We start from the raw sequence: 23643 nt of genomic DNA on the forward strand, positions 1-23643 counted from the left end.
GTGTGTGTGTTTGTGTGTTCAGTATTTAGAGGAGGTCCTGAAGTACTGTAACTACGTGTTTACCTGCATCTTCGTCGTCGAGGCTCTGCTCAAACTGGCGGCGTTCGGGATACACAGGTTCTTCAAAGACAGGTAACACAGTGGGATGTGATTAACGCTCAGTGCTGTAAAATGTCATAGTTTTTATTTATATGTGACATTACAATAATACGTGGTGTGAAATAATAATTCCTGCTCCATGAGTACATGTACAGTATAACATCCTAACATTATTCTTAGGTGGCCTCTTGTTCTCAGTACACTGAGTGTATGCATCTGTCTCAGGGTGGCCTGGTGGAGACTAATCAGTGTTTCTCCTACCATAGAGATTAGTGGGTTGGCTACTCATTAATCTAACCAGCATGCCCACTAATCACCACCAACAGCCAGGCAACAACGTTTTTCTACGTGCCTAAAATGTTGAAACTGGTTTCTATTTGTGTTTAGATGGAATCAGTTGGATATAGCGATAGTGGCGCTGTCCATCATGGGCATCACTCTGGAGGAGCTGAAAATGAGCGCAGCACTGCCCATCAATCCTACCATCATCCGAATCATGAGAGTACTCAGAATAGCTCGAGGTACAAACACACACACACACACACACACACACACACACACACACACACACACACACACACACACACACACACACACACACACACACACACACACACACACACACACTATTTATCTTGTGTACAATTGCAGAGCATAATTCGTTGTCGTGTCAGTTTGTGAGTCATCGCTACCGACACTCTTCATTCACTTTATTGATGTTGTGAAGCCCGTTTTATCACCAAATGTTTTATCGTTTCTTCTTGTAAAATTCGGCATTTAAAGTGATATGTCACAGATGCCTCCTGGCTTCCACAAATAAATACAGATCGGAGCGCCTCCCTGCTGCTCCCGGTGTCATGCCGTGACATTGTAAATTCTGCAGCAAATGGGCCAACTGACACCAGCAACAGTTTAAAGACTGCTCTTGTGTCTCTCCGCAGTGCTGAAACTTCTGAAGATGGCCACGGGGATGCGATCTCTGCTGGATACCGTCATGCAAGCGCTGCCGCAGGTAAACACCGACTCTGTGGGGTCTCAAACACAAAAGAGTTTTTTGGTTTATTTATGTTTTTTTAGGGTAAATGTGAAGGTTTTGTTCGGAATAGAGAGCTCTCTGAAAGATTTATGCTTTCTGATGAATATTTAACTCAAGTCACATGAAAATGTTTATTCTGACCCTAAAATGTCTCATTCTGTACGTTCCCTCTCCTACCTTTAGTACAACTGAACTATGGTTTTATTATGAAATGTGCATGATAATAAACACATCTCATAGGATGTAGCTCAGGAAATGAAGTACCATTAAGGAGCAGTGTCTTATGGGCTCAAATGTGTTATGGCACAATAAAAGCAGATGGTGCAGCTGAGTACATGGAGGGTTCAAATAAACCAGTTCAATGAATGATTCAAATCATTTCATATGGTATTTTTGCATGCATTAGACCTGTATAGTTGAGCTAAGCTGTCATTTAAAAAACAACTTTTGGAGTCAGACTGTACAGCCGTCCCCCCCTGATGTTACTCGGTGGGCGTTTTCTGTCAAAACGCTCCTTTTAAAGGATGTTGTGGGAGTATCTCAGGTCTCTCTCTCTCCTGCTGCCTGGCACAGTTCTTTTAGAGGCAAAGAGCAGCTGCACCAAAGATGATGATGCACATGCAGTGACAGACCCCATTGTTCTGCTATTTTCTAAATGTCAAGTGTTCAGATATAACCATCAGGGCACAGAGTGCTCAAGAGACTTTTAAGGAAGTGGATAAACGACAACATGCTGGGGACCTTGTGAGGGTATAATGCAGATGTAGTCACAGGAAGTGCATAAAGTTCACAGGGTTTGCCCAAAAATCCTCCATGATGACTGTTTTTATAGCACTCCAGGTTCACCATCATATTTCTTAGTGTACGGAACTGCGGCCAATAACTCAGCTCAGAGTTTTGATAGAAAAAGCTTTCTCATTGGCAAAAACACAGAATACTATAGAGGACAAACCCTGCCAAAACGCGATAAATAAATATGCCATTAAATGTAAAAAAAATAATATTAAAAATACATGTCGATAAATAAATACATAAATTGAATAATGAAAAATTGAAATTTAATAAAATATATTACAAATTAATGAATTAATTAAAAGGAAAATTAAATAGAAGAGTAGATAAGGGAAATAATACAAAGGTGAATAAATAAAGAAGCAAATTAAAACAAATATAAATTTATGTTCCATTTTATCAATAAATGAATGCCTAAATTTATTTGTATTATTATTGGTACATTCATACATTGGTACATTAAATGGCATATTTATTTATTTGTTGAGTCATTTATTTATTCCTTTTTTTATTATTATTTTGTCAGGTTTCTGTCCTCCATAGAACACATGTCTGCCTGTTAATTTTAAGAATTTTTAGTGTATGTTGTAATCATCCTGTGTGGAAAATAAAACTGAATTCAAGTAGCATGTAAATGAATCCATGCCCTGTTTTCTCTACCTCACTAATGTGATGCACAAATGCGTTAAAGCTTTGAGTACACCTGTCAGCCAGCAAATAATTGCCCCATAACCCTCAGTGTGAGCAATGTACAATCACAAGTTTGAATAGGAGCAATTTGAATGTGTAAACTTGCATGAAACATTACTTTTTATCATTTATTCTTGTTTGATTGCTGTGACTTTGCTCTGCTCATCCGGAAACTGTGAAAACAAACAACTTTTACATTGCAATCACTTGCTGTTTGCTAAAGACTGAAAAAAACAAGTCAGATGGAAATCCGATGCTCTGCTGAATCAACCAATCAGTGTTTTTACATTATTTGATGTGTGTTTGAGTGCACAACGCACCCTAATGTGTGTCAGCATGAACGCAAAAAGTCGACTTCAGTGCAAGACATTTTTGTAAATATGTTATTTCCATTCATAATGCACGGTTAGAACGGAATAAATACAATGATATAAATCTATTCCCTGCTGATTTAAACGAGCAGTATTTACACTGGGGTTTGGTGCGCACAGGGTGGATCTAACATGCGTATTGCTTCCAGGTGGGAAATCTGGGCCTCCTCTTCATGCTGCTCTTCTTCATCTACGCTGCGCTGGGAGTGGAGCTCTTCGGCAAACTGGGTCAGTCACACTACTGTCAAAAAAAAACACACACACACGCATACAACACGGTTTTCAAGCTTCAGCAGCAAAGGGTTTTTGAATCCAGTCATTACTACCACAGTCACGACTTGGAGCGCATTTCCCCGCCTGAGCTGTCTCTGTTGCATCCTCACTCTCTACACCCCATCTGTCTCTCTTTCTCTCCACCGCTCCCACATCAGAGACCGGCTTCTAACAAGAAAAGATCACATTTGCATGATCACATTTATTTACATGTCGCCTCCTCAATAGGCCGTCTCCATCCAACTCATTTTCTCTGAGAGCGCAACAATGTGTGAGGGAAGAGGATTAGCCAAGCAGGCATCTGGGAGGACAAAATGAAAACAACTTGGTGATGAAGAGGTTGCTCTCTGTGAAATGTTATTATGCTTCCGCTCGACGCAAAACGAAAGGATGCCTGTTTCCCAGTTTCGTAGAGTCAAAAGAAAACCTCTCTCCGTTTGTTGCCGTGATTTTTTGCTTTTGTCAAGCTGCTGACAAAAGCTTTTGGATGTGCCGAACGCCTTCTTTTCCCCTACTGTGCCTCACTTTAAATCCCGTTTCAGGGCTTTCAAAGCTGAGGGTGTGAATTATATTTTGGTACAAGCGTTTGCAGCAGTTTGGTGGAACATATTCCAGTACAGGATCAGGGCACTATTACTTTATATTGTGCATACAACGTCATATTGTGTTGAACCAATTTTTGCCCACTCATCACTGCAGATTACAGTATGTTGAGCCTTTCTTCTCTGCCTCCTCACCTCATCTTAAGGGTGTCACAGTGAAGGATTCCCCTGCGGTGATAGTGATTGACTAAACAGCACGATATGTGATATTATTGCCTTTTTTTTTTTAATTACTTCATTCATCCTGATGTTCGTGTTATATAAATAAGCTTTATTATTACTAAGTATATTGTTGCTTTTTGAATGACAAAGATGACACTTTTAAAACTATTTAAATACCTGTTTAATGCTTATTGTTTAATGCAGAACACAGAAGGGTAATGAGACACAGAGTTTTTTTCAGCTGAGACGCTTTGGTTGCGTCTGGTTGCTCTGATACGGAATATCCGCAGAAATAAAAATGTCGGCACACAATAGAGTACTTGCTCTGGATGAAGGGAAGACTGAAACACGTAAAGAGAGAGATAGGATGTGTATTAGTTTCTCCTCCATTGTTGTTTTTGTTCAGCACTTGTAGCTACACGTTAGGATGTGACGGTTGGTCTTTGTGGTATTTGTCCCGCCCCTCCTCCATTGTGATTGGATGGCTGGGTAAAAAGTGAAAGTGACGACTGCAGCATTTTACCCAAAGTTGAACATTTTTTCAACTCTCGGCTGCGCTCAGCGAAGAATACATGCCCATTATTGTAAATATGCGGCGCTCCCATTGCAAAGAATTAAAAAAGAAAAAAAACGTGAACATAGCGGTTGTGGCAGTTGCTTGCCGTTGCTTGCGGTTGGCTTGTCAATAGCACGGTATGGCAATATTGTGGTTATTGCGACCGAATCTTAGACATTTTTACACTACAAAAGGTCTCTGGAAGTTCACCCTGATGACCTATTTTATTTTAAACAACTCTGAAAACACATGTCTTTCCTGCTTTTTATATTTCCCATGTAACATTTTCAATAATTTCACTTTTGCCATCGGAGGGCTGTGATTACGTGTAAGCTGACAGCGAATACAAAGCAAGAAAGTAGTTATGGGCTCCACCTTTATGAGCTTTTTAGAGGTTAGTATGCTTGTGTACTTCAGTATTTTGGTAACATGTTATCCTGCTTCGACTCCACACGGTGTTGTGAAATAACTGGCCACCGAGCTTAATTGGCTCATGGAATGTTTCGCCCTCAGGCAGGAGCAAAGACATTGTAAAGATGTGAAGTTCTTTTGGGAGACCTCAGACACGACTCTGTGACCGCGGTGTCTGCAGAAGGCTCAGCAGATAAGAGCTAAGGTCATAGGGAAGGGAAATACGAGGGGGGAATGTTAATACTCACAGCTTTGGATTCAAGCTTCGGTGCCGATAGCTGGTGTTGAGTAGATTTCAATTTGAATCTGAATCAAAGTACTGATCTCTCGGAACCTAATGCCCAGATGGATCTCCGTCCTCGTTGCCACTGGACCATGACTCAGGCTCGGAGAGAATACGTTATTTCTGCTTCCCGGATAACACATAAATTTTAGCTTTGCATTGGCCATCTGTGGCCTTTTTTAAATTTTATAAAAACCTATGATGGTATTATTGTTTTGTCTCTTTGTTTGTGTATTTCAGTCTTGCACAGGGTTGCCAGGTCTGTGTGACAAAACTAACAAAATGGCCAATAAAACCAGCCCAATACCAGATCTCTAAATAGGCCCCTGCCAAACCATATACACAGCTGATAAAGTCCAACAGCATCGCTATCATTGCCAAATGTATTTTAATATCTACAAAGTAACACCATAAATGTTTAGTGTGCCAGCATTAAGCTGTTTCCATAAACAGTTCTGTAACCTAGGTGCTAAAATGGCCTTGTGTAATTAGATATATCATAAATAAAATATAGCTCTGTGGATTCACTGACGCACAAACTAACCTGTTGCTTTGTCTTTTCACTTTCTCCTCCCTTTCTCCCTCTTCCTCCCTGGCTGGACAACTTGAATGTGCTTTTTTTCAACTTCATATTCATTTACTGTAGTTAATGCAATACCTTATTTCAATTAAAACATCTCATCATGTTGCTTCACTATGTTTTAATCATATTGCCTACTTATTATAAATAGATGTGTAAATAGGTTAGGCCTATGCTTTTTTGTTTACCTTATTTCAACTGGTGCACCTTTATCCTGTTAATTCACATCTGTTTAACTCTAATCAGGGCTGTCAAAGTTAACACGATAATAACGCGTTTACGCAATTTTTGTTTTAATGCCACTAATTTCTTTAACGCATCAACGCGATCGTTCTTTCGGAGGTCGTAGCGGTCTCAGTTTTAAAGCTAGAAGTGAAGATACTGGCATCATATGAAATTAGAAAACCTAAGGAACCCATTGGTACCAACCATGTCACACTAGCTTGTCGCGACGGATGTTAAATAACGCTCCAAACTTGCCTAAACTTTGGCGAGGAAAACTGTCATGGCCATTTTCAAAGGGGTGAAAATGGGTTCTATGGGTACCCACGAGTCTCCCCTTTACAGACATGCCCACTTTATGATAATCACATGCAGTTTGGGGCAAGTCATAGTCAAGTCAGCACACTGACACACTGACAGCTGTTGTTCTCTGTTGGGCTGCAGTTTGCCATATTCTGATTGCAGCATATTTTGTATCTATCTACCTATGAAGCCTAATGGAAGTGATGCACTGAACTGTCTGTTGAACTGTATTATTGACATAAAGCAGTGGCTGTCACAAAATGTCCTTCATTTAAATGAAGGTAAAACTGAATGCATTATGTTTGGTACTTCATGCATGACTAATTTTGCAGTCTCAGGCTTTGGTGCTCTGGCTTCTTATTTCAAACCAACTATAAAAAATCTGGGGGTGACATTTGACAGCTGTTTGAAATCTGATAAACAGATTAACTCTGTTGTTCAAATGAGCTTTTTCCAGCTTTGTCTTCTTTGGCTTTGCCCTTCCTCAATCGGCACGATCTTGAGAAGGCAATTCACGCCTTTATTAGCTCGAGACTTGACTATTGTAATGCACTGTATGTTGGTCTCAACCAGTCTTCCCATGCGCGCCTCCAACTTGTGCAAAATGCTGCTGCTCGCCTTTTAACTAACACTTCCAGATGAGAACACATTACCCCTCTACTTTACTCGCTCCATTGGCTTCCAGTTCACTTTAGAATCGATTTTTAGCTCTTGATGTTTGATTTTAAAGCCATTAACGGCCTCGCCCCGCCTTATTTGTCCGAGATTTTAACTCTCCGTGAGCATAACAGGGCTCTGCGGTCATTGGGTCAACTTTTTTTAGAAGTCCCGAGGTCGAGGTATAAGCTCTGGGGTGATGGTGCTTTTGTTGTCGCTGCTCCTAAACTATGGAACAAGTTACCCCCTGATATACGCACTGTCACTGACCTAGTACTTTTTAAATCTAAGCTCAATACTTTTTTATTTAGATTTGCTTTTAATACCTAGTAGCACTGTGACATTTTCCCTGTGCTTTTTATGTACCTTTTTATGATTTTACGATGTTATGTTTTTATTCCTGTTATTTTTTTATGTTAATGTGAAGCACTTTGGATACCTTTTGGTTATTGTAAAGGGCTATGGGCAAATAAATGTTGATTTGATTTGTTGATATTTTGTATGCTAAATGCAGTTCCTGTGAGGGTTTCTGGACAATATTTGTCATTGTTTTGTGTTGTTGATTTATTAGTATTAAATACTTGACAAATCTCCCTTTAAGGTACATTTTGAACAGATAACAAATGTGTGAATAATTAAATTTTAATCAATTGACAGCCCTAACTCTAATACGTGAGCTATTATTCATGTAATTTGCATGCAAAATAGGTTTACCTAACCAGTGTAACACTTCAAAAGTCGCCCAATTCCGCGGGAAAAGCGCGGACATGGCAACACTGGTCTTGCATGAAAAGATCTTCATGAGTAAAGTTTGATTCCATTTATTAAGATGGAAAGGTAACATCTTCAGTTCCTCTGAGCTACACACTGTGAACACCTCTCCTCTCTTTTCTCCTGCTGGTTGAACCTTAGAATAAGAAACACGGTGCACAATACTCTCAGGACTGTTTCGTGTCTCTCCAGCTTCCTGCTAATGTGACCTGAGGCTCCAAACAAAGGAAGATCTCTTCTGGTGGCTGTTTTGATTCTGTAAACAGGCTCCTGAGGGCTTTCTGTCAGATTGACCCTGAGACCGATGGAGACTTTGTCCTCCTCTCCTCTGCCACGTCCATAGAGACACGCTGCTTAGCAGCTGTTTTATGTGTTCAGTCATCACCGCTGACTAAAAGCATCAGGACTCTCTGAATAGAGCACTTATATGATCATTTATGCTCACTGTTGTTTCTGTTGTCTCTGTCGTGCGACGTAATTTTAATGTCTGTCCATGTCTGTGTGTTGACCAGAGTGCAATGACAACAACCCATGTGAGGGTCTGAGTCGTCACGCCACCTTTGAGAACTTTGGGATGGCCTTCCTCACTCTGTTTCGAGTGTCCACTGGAGATAACTGGAATGGGATTATGAAAGTACGAACACATACACACACACACACACACACACTCACACACACACACACACACACACACACACACTTACACACACTTGCACTCACACAGAAAATGATGACTAGATTATCCCATAACAGCAGACAGAGCAATGACCTCCAAAACCAATTATGAAATAATAAAGTGGCTTAGAGCCGAGCAATGTCAAAACTTTCACATCTTGAGTTTTGCTTTATTAAAAAAAATTATATAATGATACAATTATATAATCATCAAAAATATATTTAAACAGGCCAACTCATAATGAACAAGGGTAATATTGACAATAATGTTTTCTTGTCTGGCTATTATTAATAACATGAGCATACTTTTGTTAATTTTTCATGACCTAATGTTGAATTTCTGTGGAGTTATATCATTTGAGGATAGAATCTTTTCAGAATATGTGTCAATCAGCCAGTAATGTGAAGTGGATATTGATGCAATCCAATCACACTCCTCTTAATTTCCAGTAGAGGGCAGTCACAACTCACCAGTCCGTGCCATGCACTTTATACTGCATACTTTATACCTGTCGCTAAAAAAGGCATCTCCTTAACCTCTCATTCTTCCACTTATTTTTACATTCTTCCTTTTTTTTTTTTACACATTCATATATACTATTATGTAGTATTTTATTATACCCCCGCGACAACTGTTGGGGTATATAGGTCAGTTCCACACATGCTGACTACAGCAGCAAGAAAGTAACAGCAGCTGCAATTTCAACACATGCTCCGCTGCCCTACATCACTCCCGTTGTCCTTAGATTCCTCCAAATGTCCTAAGTCCTAAATGAGGCCTCCATATCATATAACCAAACCGATTTCAAAGCTTTTCATGATATAGCCTCTGGTGTATTGGACAGACAGTTGTTCCATTGTGCATATCCAGCTGTAATAACTGGTGATGTGTGTGATTCTTAACTCTCTGTCATCTCTCTCTCTCTCTCTCTGCATCTTTCTCTGTGTCTTTTAAGGACACGTTAAGGGAGTGTCATCAAGACGACCGCCACTGTCTCTCCTACCTGCCTTTGGTCTCTCCGATTTACTTTGTCACGTTCGTGCTCATGGCCCAGTTTGTGCTGGTCAACGTGGTCGTGGCTGTTTTGATGAAACATCTAGAGGAAAGTAACAAGGTACAGTATCTAGAGAGGCTGAGACTAAGAAAGACAGTATAGTGACACATCTAGTAAATGTGTACCTGTGTGAACAAATACTGTATATATATAATATAGATAGCCAAAGGTATAGTGTACACAACGTACATTTGAGGACATTCATGTATTAGTTAGTCTCATTACCATTTTGACACTTTTATTGATGGCTGTCAACATTTACTGTACATCTTACTTTTGCAGGAGGCTAAAGAGGACGCAGAGATGGACGCAGAGATCGCCTTGGAAATGGCGATGGAGAGGGAACGCAAACTAAGCACAACTTCCAACAACAGTTCAGTGGGAGGAACCTATGTCGGGCCGTGTCCACATTCACCTGGACAGGTAGGGAGGACTTTACCTCACTCACTCAGGAAACTTGACTAACCCTGAAACTACACCAGATGTGTTATTACGGTTGTAATGAAATAAAGTAGCATCGCCTGCATGTGTTGAATGTGTCCTTTCATCTAACCCATTCATTGTAAAACAGTTGCAATAAGCAGCATTACTGCACAAAGACAGTCAGTGTTTTGACTCTGTGGTCTCTGTCTCCCCCCACAGGAGGAAGAGGTGCAGTACGTGGACCAGGACCTGCTGTCGTTAAGGAAGATGTCCGTATCCAGGATGCACTCTCTGCCTAACGACAGCTACATGTTCCGACCTGTGCGGCCCGCCAGCGCCCCCTACCCTCTGGAGGAGGTAGAGCTCAGCCCCCAGCACCAGCATTCAGGTAACTTATCTCAGAGGGAAGAATTATTTAATCTGTTCAGGATCAGACATGAAACCAGCATCTTTTCTTCATATTAGACAGCCTGAACTGATGTTGTTCAGACACAGATGTTAATGATATTCAATAAACTTCACATAGTCTAAGATTGTACTTATGATGCATGTATGTTTGTAGCACCAAACTAAAATCAATGCTTACAAATATGTTATTTCAAAGAATATGGAAATACTTTATAATGTGGTAATCTTTTTTTTTCTTTTTTCTTTTTTCTTTTTGTATATGTGTTACCGGAAGATGTTTTGTGAAATAGTGGGTGTCCTGTAATTCCATGTGTGATGGATCAGATGTCTGGCATGACACAGAAATGAAAGATTAACTAAACTAACCAACTAACTAACTAAACTATAGCCACAGCTGGCTTTGGTTTGTATGGAGTCTTGGGTCTCCCCGTAGTTCTTAAGTCATGCGATACAAATGTGTGTTAAGAGACTCGAGGTTTCCAGTGCTTTTAAAGCCCCAATCCAGAATATTTAGATCATTTTTGATCACTGCCACTTCTTTTTTTCCCCAGGGGAAAACAGCTGTTACACACAATAATCAAAACATAATGCACAGATTGACAGATATGAAAATGGTATCGCAAGTTGTCGGTCCACCGCAGTACACCAACGCCAACCAATCAGTCAAGTCCACAAATCCCCTCTTTAGGATGCTAATTAGGATGCTAATTATTTTAATCAAGGGTTCAAAGCACAGTTAAGTATACCATGCATGGTTTGAAAATGACTATTTCGCTGGCATTCAACTACAATATATTCCACGAGTCTTGAGCGTTTAAGAGCTACATGTTGAATGCTAACAAAATATATATTTTTTCCACCTTTGTTGATATGACAAGGTTCTCACATTTGACTATCCAGTGCAGTAGATAGATATGTGTACAAATGTAGCTTAGAATTTGGACAGAAACCTGAAAAAGAAACTTTAGCAGAGACACAGATTTAAGATGAGACAGAGACAGGTGCAGCTCTCTGGCAGAGAGCCGGGGAGGCTGAAGGAGTGCTTATCAAGTGGGAGGAATTACAAAGAGCGAACTTGGTCCAGAACTGCAGTAGGACAGTTTGTCACACGAAGAGTCAATCCGACAGATTGGAAAGTTTCTTGTATCTTTTTACCGCATTGGTAAATAAGCTTGTCATTGTTTGGTTTGCATTGTTCCTTTGTTTTCATGCTGTACTTTTCTGTAAAAGTATTAACAGATAAACGTCAATTGGACCTTCCAGATACACACTTATTTAACCTAAAATCAGTTGTTACATCTTGAATTATTTACATTTAACTTATTATGCAACAAGTGAGGATATAAGTATGTCATAGTCAAAGGGTGACTACTTATAAATCAATCATTTTATGTTTAATACATGCATTTAACAATGTATGTTGTACATTTAACAACGGTCAACAGTGGCCCTTTGTAAACTCTAACCACTGACGAGCACTGTTTTATCTGCAGTCAGATTCTAATGGCATGTTGTGGCCAGGCTGTGGACAGGCCCAGCTCTGTCCCAAGGTACTGACTGTAGTGGATGAGCCGACACAATGTGAATCTCTGCAACATTTCACACGGGCTCATCTGCTCAGCTGCGGAATGGCTGAATACTCGACGGGAATGACGGTTAACTTGACTGCCAAGCTGCAAAGTCACAAAACTATGTGTGTTAAAAAAACAAAAAACATCACAGCTGTGGTGCTTTATCTTTTGTTCTTTTTTACGAGATTTAAGATTACATTCTGGTAGTTTTATAATCAAGTGGCTTTACAGCTTGGCCTGAAAGAACTCTGATTTTGCCGCAATGTTTTTAACCTGTTTTTACTGTGATTACATCTGAACTCACAGGTGTACTGGACCTGTGCGTGCAGAATGCCTAAGACCCTGGTTACATTATCTCACAGCAGTTATTGTTATTATTATTATTGATCTCAAATTATCATTTTGCAATCACACTTATATTTAGAGTTGTCCACTACGGACACATTAGAATGCTATATGATTGTGTGACTATCTAAATACACACTCACATGGAGCTGTCAATCTAACCAGGGTCTAATGCAGAATATTACTCTACATCTGTAATCAGCTCACTGCTGCTACTTTACTGATAACATTTCTGTTTGGATGAGCAACTTAATGTATGAGGATTTTTTCATTCAGAAAACACTTTATTTTGACAGCAGTATTTGAAGCAATTTTAAAAAATCTTCTTGCTGCCCACATATCCTATCAAAATAAAGTGTTAGTGATATCATACTTTTTGTAATCATCACTCAAATATAATCATTTTAAAATTGCCCAATAGGAAATAGTATGTGTTTGTATATGGGCAAAAACGCATGTGTCTTCTTGCAGCGATGCATGTGTTTTGCATTGAGAGTGTGCACGTGTGATTGTATTATAACACGTGTGATTCAAACACTTTTACATTTGTACCTCCAGGCTCAGTGACGTCAGTCCACTCTCAGCCGGGTGACGGTTGCGCGCTGCTGCAGGTGCCGGACGTTTCCCCCGTTCACCCTCGGTCACCTCCCACCCTCACCCTGCCCCGCATCGCCCCGCCCACGCCCAGCCCCTCCCCTCGGGCCCTGCGCAGACAGGTGAGAGACCCTGTTTCAGCAGACAAACAATACAATGTTAGCGTCCGTGTAGATTTATTGATGAGTGTGTGTTTTACTGTTGCAGGTGGCAGTTAAATTGGATTCTGTGGAGTCCCACAGTTGTGAGCAACAGGAGAGGCCCCACCCCATCCACCTTCCTCCTCTCTCTCCTCACACCCCCACCCTGTCTCCCCTGCCTCCCCCTCCTCCGCCCTCCTCCCCCTCAGCCCTCTCTCTCCCACCCTGCTCGCCTTCAGCCTTCCCACTCCCTCCTCCCTCTCCCTCTCATCTGCATCCTCTACTGTCCTCCCCCTCTCCCCTCTCTCCTCCGCCATCTTCCCCCTCGCTCCTTCCCCCTCCGCCTCCCTCCCCCCGTCTACCCCTGCGCCCTCCCAGCCTACGGCGACCCAGACCGCCCTCCGCCGTCTCCCTCAGCGACCCGGCGGACGAGGAGGTGTATCACATCACCAGTTCGGCCCGCCACAGGTGGAGAGACGAGGAGGGGGGAGGGCAGGAGAGCAGAGGGAAGGTCGGCCGCAGCCACTCCCTCTCCCCCTACACCAGCCCGCACAACTCCAACTCCTCCCCTCTGCCTCCCCCGCTACCGCCCTCCACCTCCAGGAGCACGCTCAGTCTGCTCGCAGCGGGATTGACGGACCTTCAGAAGGGTTCAGGCGCCGACAACCAGGCCTTCCAGGACAAGCCGTCGTCATTGTCTGCTTGTTACCCCGACGACCATCGGCGCCACTCCATCGAGGTCTGCCTCCCGCAGTTTGTCATCCCCGGTGACGACCAACACTCCACACGCGAGGCCCACCGGTCGGAAAAAGGCGGTCAGGCGTTTCCCGTGAGGGTGCAGTCGGTCGGGGGCGGCCACAGAAAGAAGAAGATGAGTCCTCCATGTATATCCATCCACCCGCCCTGTGAGAGGGAGCACCACCAAATCGCATCACCCCCAAAACTGGCCGACTGCAGCATGCTGCTGAGACGCAGGACGCCGTCCTACGACTTGACCCCGCACACAAACACGCAAGACGTCAACACGGAGATGCGCACGCACTCCCCGATGCACACGCCGCTCACACCCATCCACGTACCGCTGCAAGCACACTCGCCGACACGCGCGCTGACGCTCTCGCGGGCGTCTACTCCGACACACACTCCATCCACGCCCACGCTCCCGCACATCCCGATCAGCCCGAACATCTTCATCCAGCCTCACGCGCCTCTCGTCCCGATGCCTTTCTCGCAGACGCGCTCCCTCTCCCCCGCCGCGAGGCACCCCTCGCTCACAGGGGACTACATCCCCCTCCCCCAGTTCACCTTCGACCAACCGCAGTCCAGATACATGAGCGGCCTGTCACCCGGCCTATCAGATGCCGACACGGCCACCTGCTCTTCCCCTTTCGACAACAGACTGGGAAGCGGTGCGGCGTTCAGTGCAAAGAATCGGAGGACCGCCCAGTGAACATCGGGCATTGCCTTCAGGAAGTGATTTAATTGGTCCTAAATCTCTGAATTCGGAGTCGAAGGGCCTCGGCTGACCTCAGCAGAGATTGGTGCTGGGGAGAAAACGAAGAGAAAGAAGTTTCTGGGAGATGTTTTTGTTTAAATGGATACTGAAAAGAGATGAATTATCCTTTCCAGAGAGACGCTGGTACAGTCCCGCCCTAGAATAACAAGACAGTGGATCCATTTTCCTGAACCACTGCGGCTGTACCGGTCAAACAGGACCCACTGTACATGGTGTGTTTGGGACTAATACTAAAAACACACCAGGACTAAAGCCACCTAAACTCCGTAGCCAAAGTTTTTTTTTTGACACACTGTCCCCCACCCACGCGAGCCAATCAGGAAGCAGCGTCTGGCTGACTAACCTCTGACCTTTTCCAAGGAAGCGGTTTGTGAAATGCGAGCGTTGGGGGGGGGGGGAATTGTGGGATATGCAACTTCAGGTTTTCTACAGAAGTTCTGCTTGCCCCTCCGCTGCTCCTCGATCACATTGATCCGAGCAGAAGTGTGCGTGCGCGTGTGAGTGAGCGTGTCTGCGTTTTCCTATGTGCGAGTATTGTCAAAATCTGTTGTCATGGAAGTCGGCCATGTTTATTCTTAACGCCTGCGACGACAGAGAGGGGAAGCAGGGCAGAGCTGTAGTGTATGTTTATTTGTGTATCTGTGCAGTGTAAATAAAGGAAAATACTGTATTTGGTGAGATTTAAAAATAGCTCTATCCATATGCACATATTTTTATAGAGATCTAAACATGTTTTTTGCACACAAATTTGAATTTCAAGTTGCTTGTTTTATCCTCTGTTGTCCTCTTGTGAATGTATGTTTCTTTTCAAAATACCGGAGAGAGAGAGAGCAGCGAGGTAGATGGGCCCTCCACTCGACAGGCTATAGATGAGGTTGAGGAGTGGGGATTTTATTTTTCTATTTTGAAAAAGAGGAAAGAAGAGAACAGGGATGTGATGTGTTTCTGTAGCTTTGTCTCAGATTTCTATGTATTTGGTGTCTAAAATAACAGTCTTAAGAAGCGGGCTCAGTGATGCAAGCCAAATTCATTTTAAGATGTTTTGCAATGTGGCTATTATTACAAAATATACACTTCAATTTATGTATTTGTCCATCTAAATTATACATTTACAACTATAGCAGGCAGCTTAATATCTCTGCGGTTCTGCTGACTGATGGGAATTTACACAATATGGACAAAATCCAGTATTATCCTCGTGGAAAGACGCCATCTCTGAGCCCCCCTTCTGCAGCTGTTTTCAGGCTGGATCAGCTCTGACACCACTTAGTGTTTCTGTACATCTAAAGACAACCAAACTAACTAACTTACTAAATATGTGTAGCCAGAGTGCAATAATAATATATACTTGTGGAAAATATAGTAACATCCACACATTAAAACAACTACACTCTTGTGTTCGTACATACTGTAGAACTACTATATATGATGATATAAACCCATTTTTATAAGATGATGGAGAGTGTTTCTATCTCTAGTGTTCATGCTACTATAAAGGTACTATGGGTGTGGCTGGAAGCAGTGTTAGGTACTGTAGATTTCTCTAAAAGAAGAAGAAGAGTGACATGCATCTCTGCTGAGGACTCAATAACCCATTTATCACCCCTCAATTGAATTTCCCCCTGTAACATTAGATCAGCATTAGATGACATAACCGTATTTGTTAGCTACATATCAGTTATGTCGAATTAACCTGATGGAATCATGCGGGTGTGAATGACAAGCTTCTAGTGAGTGAATGTTTTCTTACCAAGCCATACCTTTATTCTGACACAGCACAATATGTATTTGATTCTGTTTTGTGCACGGTCTGGTTAGGCACAGGTACACAAGAAGCATGCTTGTAAGCTACATAGGTACTACTGGTTCCTCTTTTAAAGGCAGCTGGCTGGGTCGGCGTCTTTATTTCTTTTTCTGATCAGCATGTAACATGCACAACTCCTCAGTGATCTGAGTTGAAACCAAAGTGCTTTGATGCTGCACCATAATCACCACAGACCCAATATTTCATATACTGACATTGCATTCATCTTGATAGACGTGTTGGTCATTGATTAACTGAATGACAAAGGGTCTCTGGAGGTCGGTAAAAACTCTGAAATAGTATGAAACCAGTTCGACAACAAGTAAAGCCTTGAATTTTATTCATATATCAGATATTTTTATGAGCATTAAAGGGGACCTATTATGCTTTTGTATCTTTTTTCCCTTTCCTTTAATTTGTTGTATAGTTTTTTGTTAATGTAAAAGGTCTGCAAAGTCCAGGTCCAAAGAGAGTTACTCTCGCCCACAGAAACACTGCTCCTGAACTGCCTGAAACGCCTCGCTTTAAGTCTTTTCTTCCGTAACGTGGTGATGTCACCGAGTAACACATTTGCATAATGCCTGTCTAGCGGCAAGTTTGGCACGCCCTCGAACAAAACTAGTTAGATCGGCGCTGGAGCGGAGTCCGAAGAGTTTGGTTCGGTTGACCAATCACAATAGACTGGGTCAGCTGAACAATCAGAGCAGACTGGGCTTTTCGGGAGGGGGGGGGCAGGAGCTCAAACAGAGCATATCAGACAGAGGGTGAAAAGAGGTGCCGCAGCACAGCCGGTATGAGAAAAGTAAAGCGTGTTTTTTGAACATTCAAGCATGTAAACATGTTCTAGTAGAAACTTAAAATACAAGTATGAAAATGAGCATAATAGGTCCTCTTTAAATTCAAAATAATAATTAAAAAAAAATCACAGAGGACAGATCCTTTTTATGAAATTTTTTCAGAAACAAAATTGTCCTTACAACACGCTAAAACTAGCATTAAGAGGCTGTAAGAGTTTGCCAATACCTGCAGAAACCCTTCAGTGTCAGTGATGAAAAGAAGCATCAGATCCTCATTCTCCGTCAACCCTCTCATCATCTTTAAATCTCCCGAGCAGCATGCATGTAGAGGGCAAACTAGTGAGATGAGCTTCAGTTTGCCCCGGGTCAACACCTTTGACCTTTATGTACCACAGCGCAGCCCCGTGATTGGTTGTCATCCGTGGATAGAGCCACATTGAGCTGCTGCTGTGAGTTAATAAATAATAATAAGGTTGGCGTGGCGCAAAGACAGAATGAAAAGTTCATGAAAGTTTTAAAATGTTGCTGCTGATGAACGCAGCTCGTTCATCTTTTGATAGCACTCTTCTTCCGGTTCTGACACGCAGAAGCACATCTGATGTCGGATTCTGAGACGTCGTCCTCCCTCCTGTACATGGCACAGTTGGTTTAAAGTAATTTGAATACAGTATGGTCTCGAACACGCTGTTATTGTGCAACCGCTTTGTCCTGTTTCATGTCCTCTTCCTGCACAGATTGTCAGCAACGGGAGGTTTTAAGTAGTCTGACCTTAGACAGCCTCTTTCCGTCTCACTCTTAGTGCAGACGACCCCGATACTACAGCATATCGCCATATTAATCGACACAGTTTGGTAGAGTGACTGCATAATTGTTCTTACGATTTACAGATCTTTGGATCTCAGTATTTAAATCCTGTTTTTGAGGAAACAGTTTTGACTATTGCATGTTCTGATTTAAGAAAAAAAACTCTTTTGGGAAAGAATCATCTGGATGTTTTAGAGATTTTGATATTTGCATTTTCAGATGTTTCCATTTGTAGATTGACTACCTAATTGCACTGGGCTCTGACTAATTGGTATCTGATAAAATACTGATTAAATGACCCTATTCTTTATTGTCCAATGCAATACTGGGTGGTTATTTACTGTATGAGGACAGAGCTCCTCTTTATACAGTTTTATAGAGAGAAATGGAAACCTAGTTGGTTCGATTTTGTTCAGAACCGACGTTATTTAATGTTGAGGTGAGCCTTTTTTTCACTTTTCCTCCTGAAACATGCTAGAACTCTGTTGACGGTGAAACTAATTAACTGATGTATATTTTATGTAGGAGTAGCCTCAGCCCTGATGCTCTGTAACAGTTGTGTTGGTTGACGCTGAGCTGGTCCGGCATCGCAGTGAAGCTGATCACGCTCGTGTCGCCATGACAACAGATTCCAGAAAGTTCAAACTGTGATAGAACTTGACTTTGACGAATCAGAAGCCTTGTGTTTTCTTTCTTTCTTTCTTTTTTTATAACCCTTCGGTGATTAGCCCAGACACCCCCCACCCCCAAACCCCCCAAGCCTTACAAGGAGGGGAGGAGGTGTGTTCTATATCTGTCAGAGGAGAGCCAAGTGTCTGCAATAATAAGCCCTCCGTTATTCCCTGAGACAGAGGGAGAAGGGAGGTGTTTAAAGGCTCGACACACAGTCGGACTCTCTACATTGTATCGTTGCTGATTATTGTGTGATGACCAACCGTTGTCCTGAAGGATGTTTCCCTGTCAATTAAAAAATACAAGATTTTTTTATTCCTCACACATGTCTGTTTTATTTCTTATGTTGGTTTTAAATTACACATTAATGGATAAATGGGACTGTTAGGAAGCCTGAACAAAGTGGCTTGGAAGGTGTAGATGGCAGACTCGGGAAACTTTGTCCAGTTATGAAAAAAAAAGGTGTTTTATTTACAGTGTCACCATGCTACATGTGTAAGAAAAAAACGGCATAAACCTTAAAAGTAGAGATGTTAGGTGCTGTGCCGAGGCTTCGGAGCGTGTGTCGAGTAATCCAGGAAGTTTTCCGCGATGCACGTATCGAGGCTTGTATCGTTTTAGACCAGTTACGTCATTGATGACGTCCGAAGCATCGCTGCCCGGCCATACCGCAGACTGGTTCAGGAAGTGGTTCAGATCTTCACTGGTTGAACCAATGCCACTAACCAGAAGTGACACAGAACACTAATATTACCCCTCCTGCCATTATTATATTATATAACACTACACTACAATACAATTATTGACCAAATGATTGGTTTACACACATAAGATACATTACTCACAAAACAATTACAGCTTATTATACATGTATGTTATATTCTCATAATATACTTACTGGAAAATAGAAAGTATATTATATATTATATAGATATAAATGGATTACATGGTAATATATATTGTTTTCATTGTTTATAGTCATTCCCAGCAGCCTTTACTGGCGCAAAACACAGTATATCACAGATCACATGGTTAAGATCATATATGCCTGTTCTACACTCTTTGGCCACCAGGTGGTTTCGTGTGCACATGAAGCCTCCAGAAATGAACCCTTTTCCGAACCAATTTGCTGGAAAGCTTCAATGCTTCATGAAGCTTCAGCTCGCCATCACTAAATAAAACTAAAAAGTAACTTATATTAACCAAACTTCACGTGCACACAGCTACACGCTGACATCTTTCCCCGTACCAGCCCAAAACAAATGCTTTTATAGACTCTTCAATCACCAAGAGTAAATCAGCAGCAGGTTGTACCATTCTTACAGGAAACCCAGAACCTTCTCTGAAAAGAGATGACTAATAAAGTAGTTAATTCCCACTAAATTAGTACCAAAACACTTTCACACATATCACTGCATAACACACATTAGCAACCATTGCTAAACTGATCACAATACATATACATAACTCCTTTACCCAAATTGACCTCCCCCCCTGTTTGGTCCACTCCAGTGACATCACTAATTAGTGCATAAAGCCAGGAAGTGGTTGGTGCCTCTTCCTTTTGTCTGTGGAGCACATGGTGGGTATGCTGAGTAGGAGAGAAAGAAAAATGATTAACTTATAAAATGCAGAACTAAACCAATAAACAATAACTAAACTTAACAATGCTGGTCCGTGTTTGAATTTAACCAAAAGGTTGTATATGAACTGTAACCAAACGTACTAGAAAACACAATACACAAACAAACCCAGGATAGATGTGTCTGTGAGTTACAAATGATGGAATTATGGCTAAATAAAGACTAAACGAGCATGGTTAAATTAGTATGAAATGTTGCAATGTTGAAAAATGCGGACAAATGACGTTTTCTCACTCACTTTGTCACGGGGACCTATTATGCTTTTGTGCTTTTTCCCTTTCCTTTAGTGTCATATAGTGTTTTGTGCATTTAAAAGGTTTGCAAAGTTACAAAGCTCAAAGTCCAGATTTACTCTGCCCCACAGAAACACTGCTGCTGAACTGCCTGAAACGCCTTGATTCAAGTCCTACCTTTCTTTTGTAACGTGGTGATGTCATCAAGTAACACATTTGCATAATACCTGCCTGTGTAATAGGGATAAACCAGTGGGCAATTTGATATATGAAAAAGGCTGATTTGCAAAAAGTTCAATTTGAATCCCTCATAAGACAAGCCCATTTTTATTTTTTGGATTGTTTAACTCCAGTTCTAACCCAAATAAGACGAGGAAATCACCCATAGCTTTATTGTGATTTACGAACCAGTAAACTACCCTCAAACTTTCAAATTGTGAAGTCACTAAAGGAGGACTTGGATGTGACAAAATGTCCTCCAGTTAAACAAAGATAAAAGAACTAATTGTCTTTGGACCCAAAGAAGAGCGATTTAAAGTCCAATCGCTAATGTTAAAGACCACAAACCAGGCCAGAGATCTTGGTGTAGTCATGGAGTCAGACCTCAATTTTAACACCCACATAAAGACAATTACAAAATCAGCCAACTATCACCTTAAGAATATATCAAGAATTAAGGGACATCTCTCTCAGCAGGACTTCAACTGTAACGTTGTCTTTACAGGCCTCTCTACAAAGTGGATCAGACAGCAGCAGCTGATCCAGAACACTGCTGATAGTCCTCACTAAGACCAGGAAACTGGATCACATCACTCAAGTTCTCAGGTCTGTACAATGACTTCCTGTGTGTCAAAGAATTTTAAAATACTGCAGTTGATTTATAATACACTGAATGGTTAGGTCCAAAATACATTTCTGATGTGCTGCTCCGTTATGAACCGTCCAGACCTCTCAGATGGTCTGGTACAGGTCTGTTTCCTGTCCCCGGAGATAAAACTAAAGATGGAAAAGCAACTAGAACAAAAACAAAGAAAACTTGAGATCTGCTCCAACTCTCAGTTCTTTTAATCAGAGCTTAAAACTTAAGTTAAACTTGGGGCTATGTATTCATCTCATTGCAATGTAGCTGCACTGTAATTCTTATTCTACTATTTAATTTGTCTTATTCTATTTTTGCTTCTTTTTTATCTTCTATTTTATTTTGCTTTACTCTTTTTTTAAAACATCATATTTATGTGTGTCTTTTTATATTGTCTTGTTTATATTGCCTTGTCTTTAATATCTTATTTTTTTTGTCTTATGTAAAGCACTTTCAACATTCTTGTTGTTGCAAGGTGCTCGACAAATAAACTTGCCTTGCCTCTGACTGTAGGGAAGTGTTACGACCACTAGGTGGCAATGTTTGATCGTCAAATAAGGAGTCTGAGAGCTGGTGATGAAGAATGTACAGTCCATCATTTTACATCAGTGAAGATTCTCATCAAAGTACAAGGTATCAAGTCAGGGGCAACTGAATTTACAGTTTTATAGGTTTAAAATGTATTTTATAAGTTTTTTTCTATTTTTCTCCATTTGGTTTCTAGTGTAATGGAATTACAAGATCTTTCACCAAACCATCCATATCAGTTTGGTATTTTTCAAAAGACCAATGAGGTAATACATTGAAATAAAACAGAAGTTATTGGTCATAGAGGAGCACTCCAGCCCTGAAAACTGCAAAATGTATTTTCATCCTGTCAGCTCACATGGTTCTGCTGCACCATCTTGCCTCACGACTTTGAATCCACTCCTACAGTATATTATCCCTTCAATGCAACAATAGATGGTGCTGCTGAACAGATATACAAAATGTGACTGTGCTGAATTGCTTCATGTGCACACCAGAGTGTACATGTCTGTGAGTGCATGTGTGTTTGTTAGTGAAGCGATGTCAGTTGTAATATGTTCCCGTGAGAAGTAAAGGTCAAGATGACGGATTCTCAGAAAAAATAAAAAAGCCTCCCTCCCCTCCTCCTCTGACACACTGCCTGCTGATAGCTTTTCTTTTTAAATGCCAGTATTTATTTAAGCCTTTGTCTGGTTAATGGATTTACTGTTGCAAATTCAATTTTAATTTATCGGCCTGTTTGTAATGAGTCAGTCTCAGGCTTTTTGTTCGCTGCCTTTTGATGTGTCAACAGACACATTCTGGGTTCGAATGCAGCTCTGCGTCTCCACCACTGAAATTAGCCACTCAAAGCTTCATTCAGACACCGACTTTGGCTGTGACCGTTAAAGAAACATCTATCTTTCTGGCTATGCTCTCTCTGAAGCTTGGTTTGAAAAGACAGCCTCCCAGATAGACTTGCACCCATCTCCATATGCCGCTATGCTTATCTGCTCTTCAAACAAGTCAGTCACCTGGTAACAGCCTGCTGTCAGACAGCCAGGTTTTTCTATCTTTATGGTGTCATGAAACACTCGCTATCAGCTTTTAATTGGATATCCACATTTGGCTGTTCAGCAAAACGCCCCACAAGATTGGTCATACCACTCTTCAAAACGTCTCCTCCTTCAGCACCTGCTTAGAGTGCGTGTGAAGCCACTTTGTCAGGTGATATGACAGCTTTGTCAGTTGGGACGGCAGTTATGAAGCCACAAAAGAAACTTGGCATCCAGAATGGCAGCGGGGCAGTGAGCCTCAGCAGGAAAGCCGGGGTTTAAATCCCTGTTAAAGTGAGCAACTATACTGCTGAAGCAGCCCATTAGACTCTTGTCAGGTCATTAAATGGGGCGTTATCAGTGGTTATAAGTATCATAGATGTGGGTCAGTAGGGCCCTGCTACACCCAATAGTAGGTTTTGTCATCTATTCACATGTTCGATGACCAAAAGAAGGAATAAGATGACACAATGACAGCGACTATAGTAATTATGACAGGAGCAGTCAGGCGCTATAATATAGACGGCATGAAACTCCATAAAGGGTCAAGGTTGGGGGTGATGGATGGGACACAAAACACAGGGCTTACACCCAGAAGATCGGATTTGCATCCCGTGTGAAACCGATGACGCGTAGCGTCAACTTTCACTTTTGAAAAGTTTTTATTTTAAAGGGGTCCTATTATGCTTTTGTTCTTTTTCCCTTTCCTTTAGTGTGTTATATATTTTTTTTGT

At 41.6% G+C, this 23643-nt stretch overlaps 1 protein-coding gene across 7 annotated transcripts in view; it reads left to right on the forward strand.

Annotated features, from left to right (window-relative positions):
- The window catches only part of cacna1ha (calcium channel, voltage-dependent, T type, alpha 1H subunit a), a 158886-nt gene extending 139952 nt beyond the window's left edge, over nucleotides 1–18934 (forward strand). For 5 of the 7 annotated variants that reach the window (XM_074655233.1, XM_074655232.1, XM_074655237.1 and 2 more), the window contains exons 29-38: nucleotides 23–132; nucleotides 487–620; nucleotides 1041–1111; nucleotides 3138–3216; nucleotides 8321–8442; nucleotides 9440–9598; nucleotides 9821–9961; nucleotides 10181–10349; nucleotides 12844–13001; nucleotides 13087–18934. In XM_074655233.1, the coding sequence (XP_074511334.1) occupies nucleotides 23–132; nucleotides 487–620; nucleotides 1041–1111; nucleotides 3138–3216; nucleotides 8321–8442; nucleotides 9440–9598; nucleotides 9821–9961; nucleotides 10181–10349; nucleotides 12844–13001; nucleotides 13087–14469 (2526 nt within the window). In that variant the 3' untranslated portion in view covers nucleotides 14470–18934. Of the gene's footprint in view, nucleotides 1–22; nucleotides 133–486; nucleotides 621–1040; nucleotides 1112–3137; nucleotides 3217–8320; nucleotides 8443–9439; nucleotides 9599–9820; nucleotides 9962–10180; nucleotides 10350–10643; nucleotides 10659–12843; nucleotides 13002–13086 lie in introns of those variants that run through there. The other 2 variants (XM_074655235.1, XM_074655238.1) reach the window with 2 other exon arrangements.
- Nucleotides 18935–23643: the final 4709 nt, after the last annotated feature.

This window comes from Sebastes fasciatus, chromosome 13 (assembly GCF_043250625.1).
Source record: "Sebastes fasciatus isolate fSebFas1 chromosome 13, fSebFas1.pri, whole genome shotgun sequence".
Lineage (NCBI taxonomy): Eukaryota > Metazoa > Chordata > Actinopteri > Perciformes > Sebastidae > Sebastes > Sebastes fasciatus.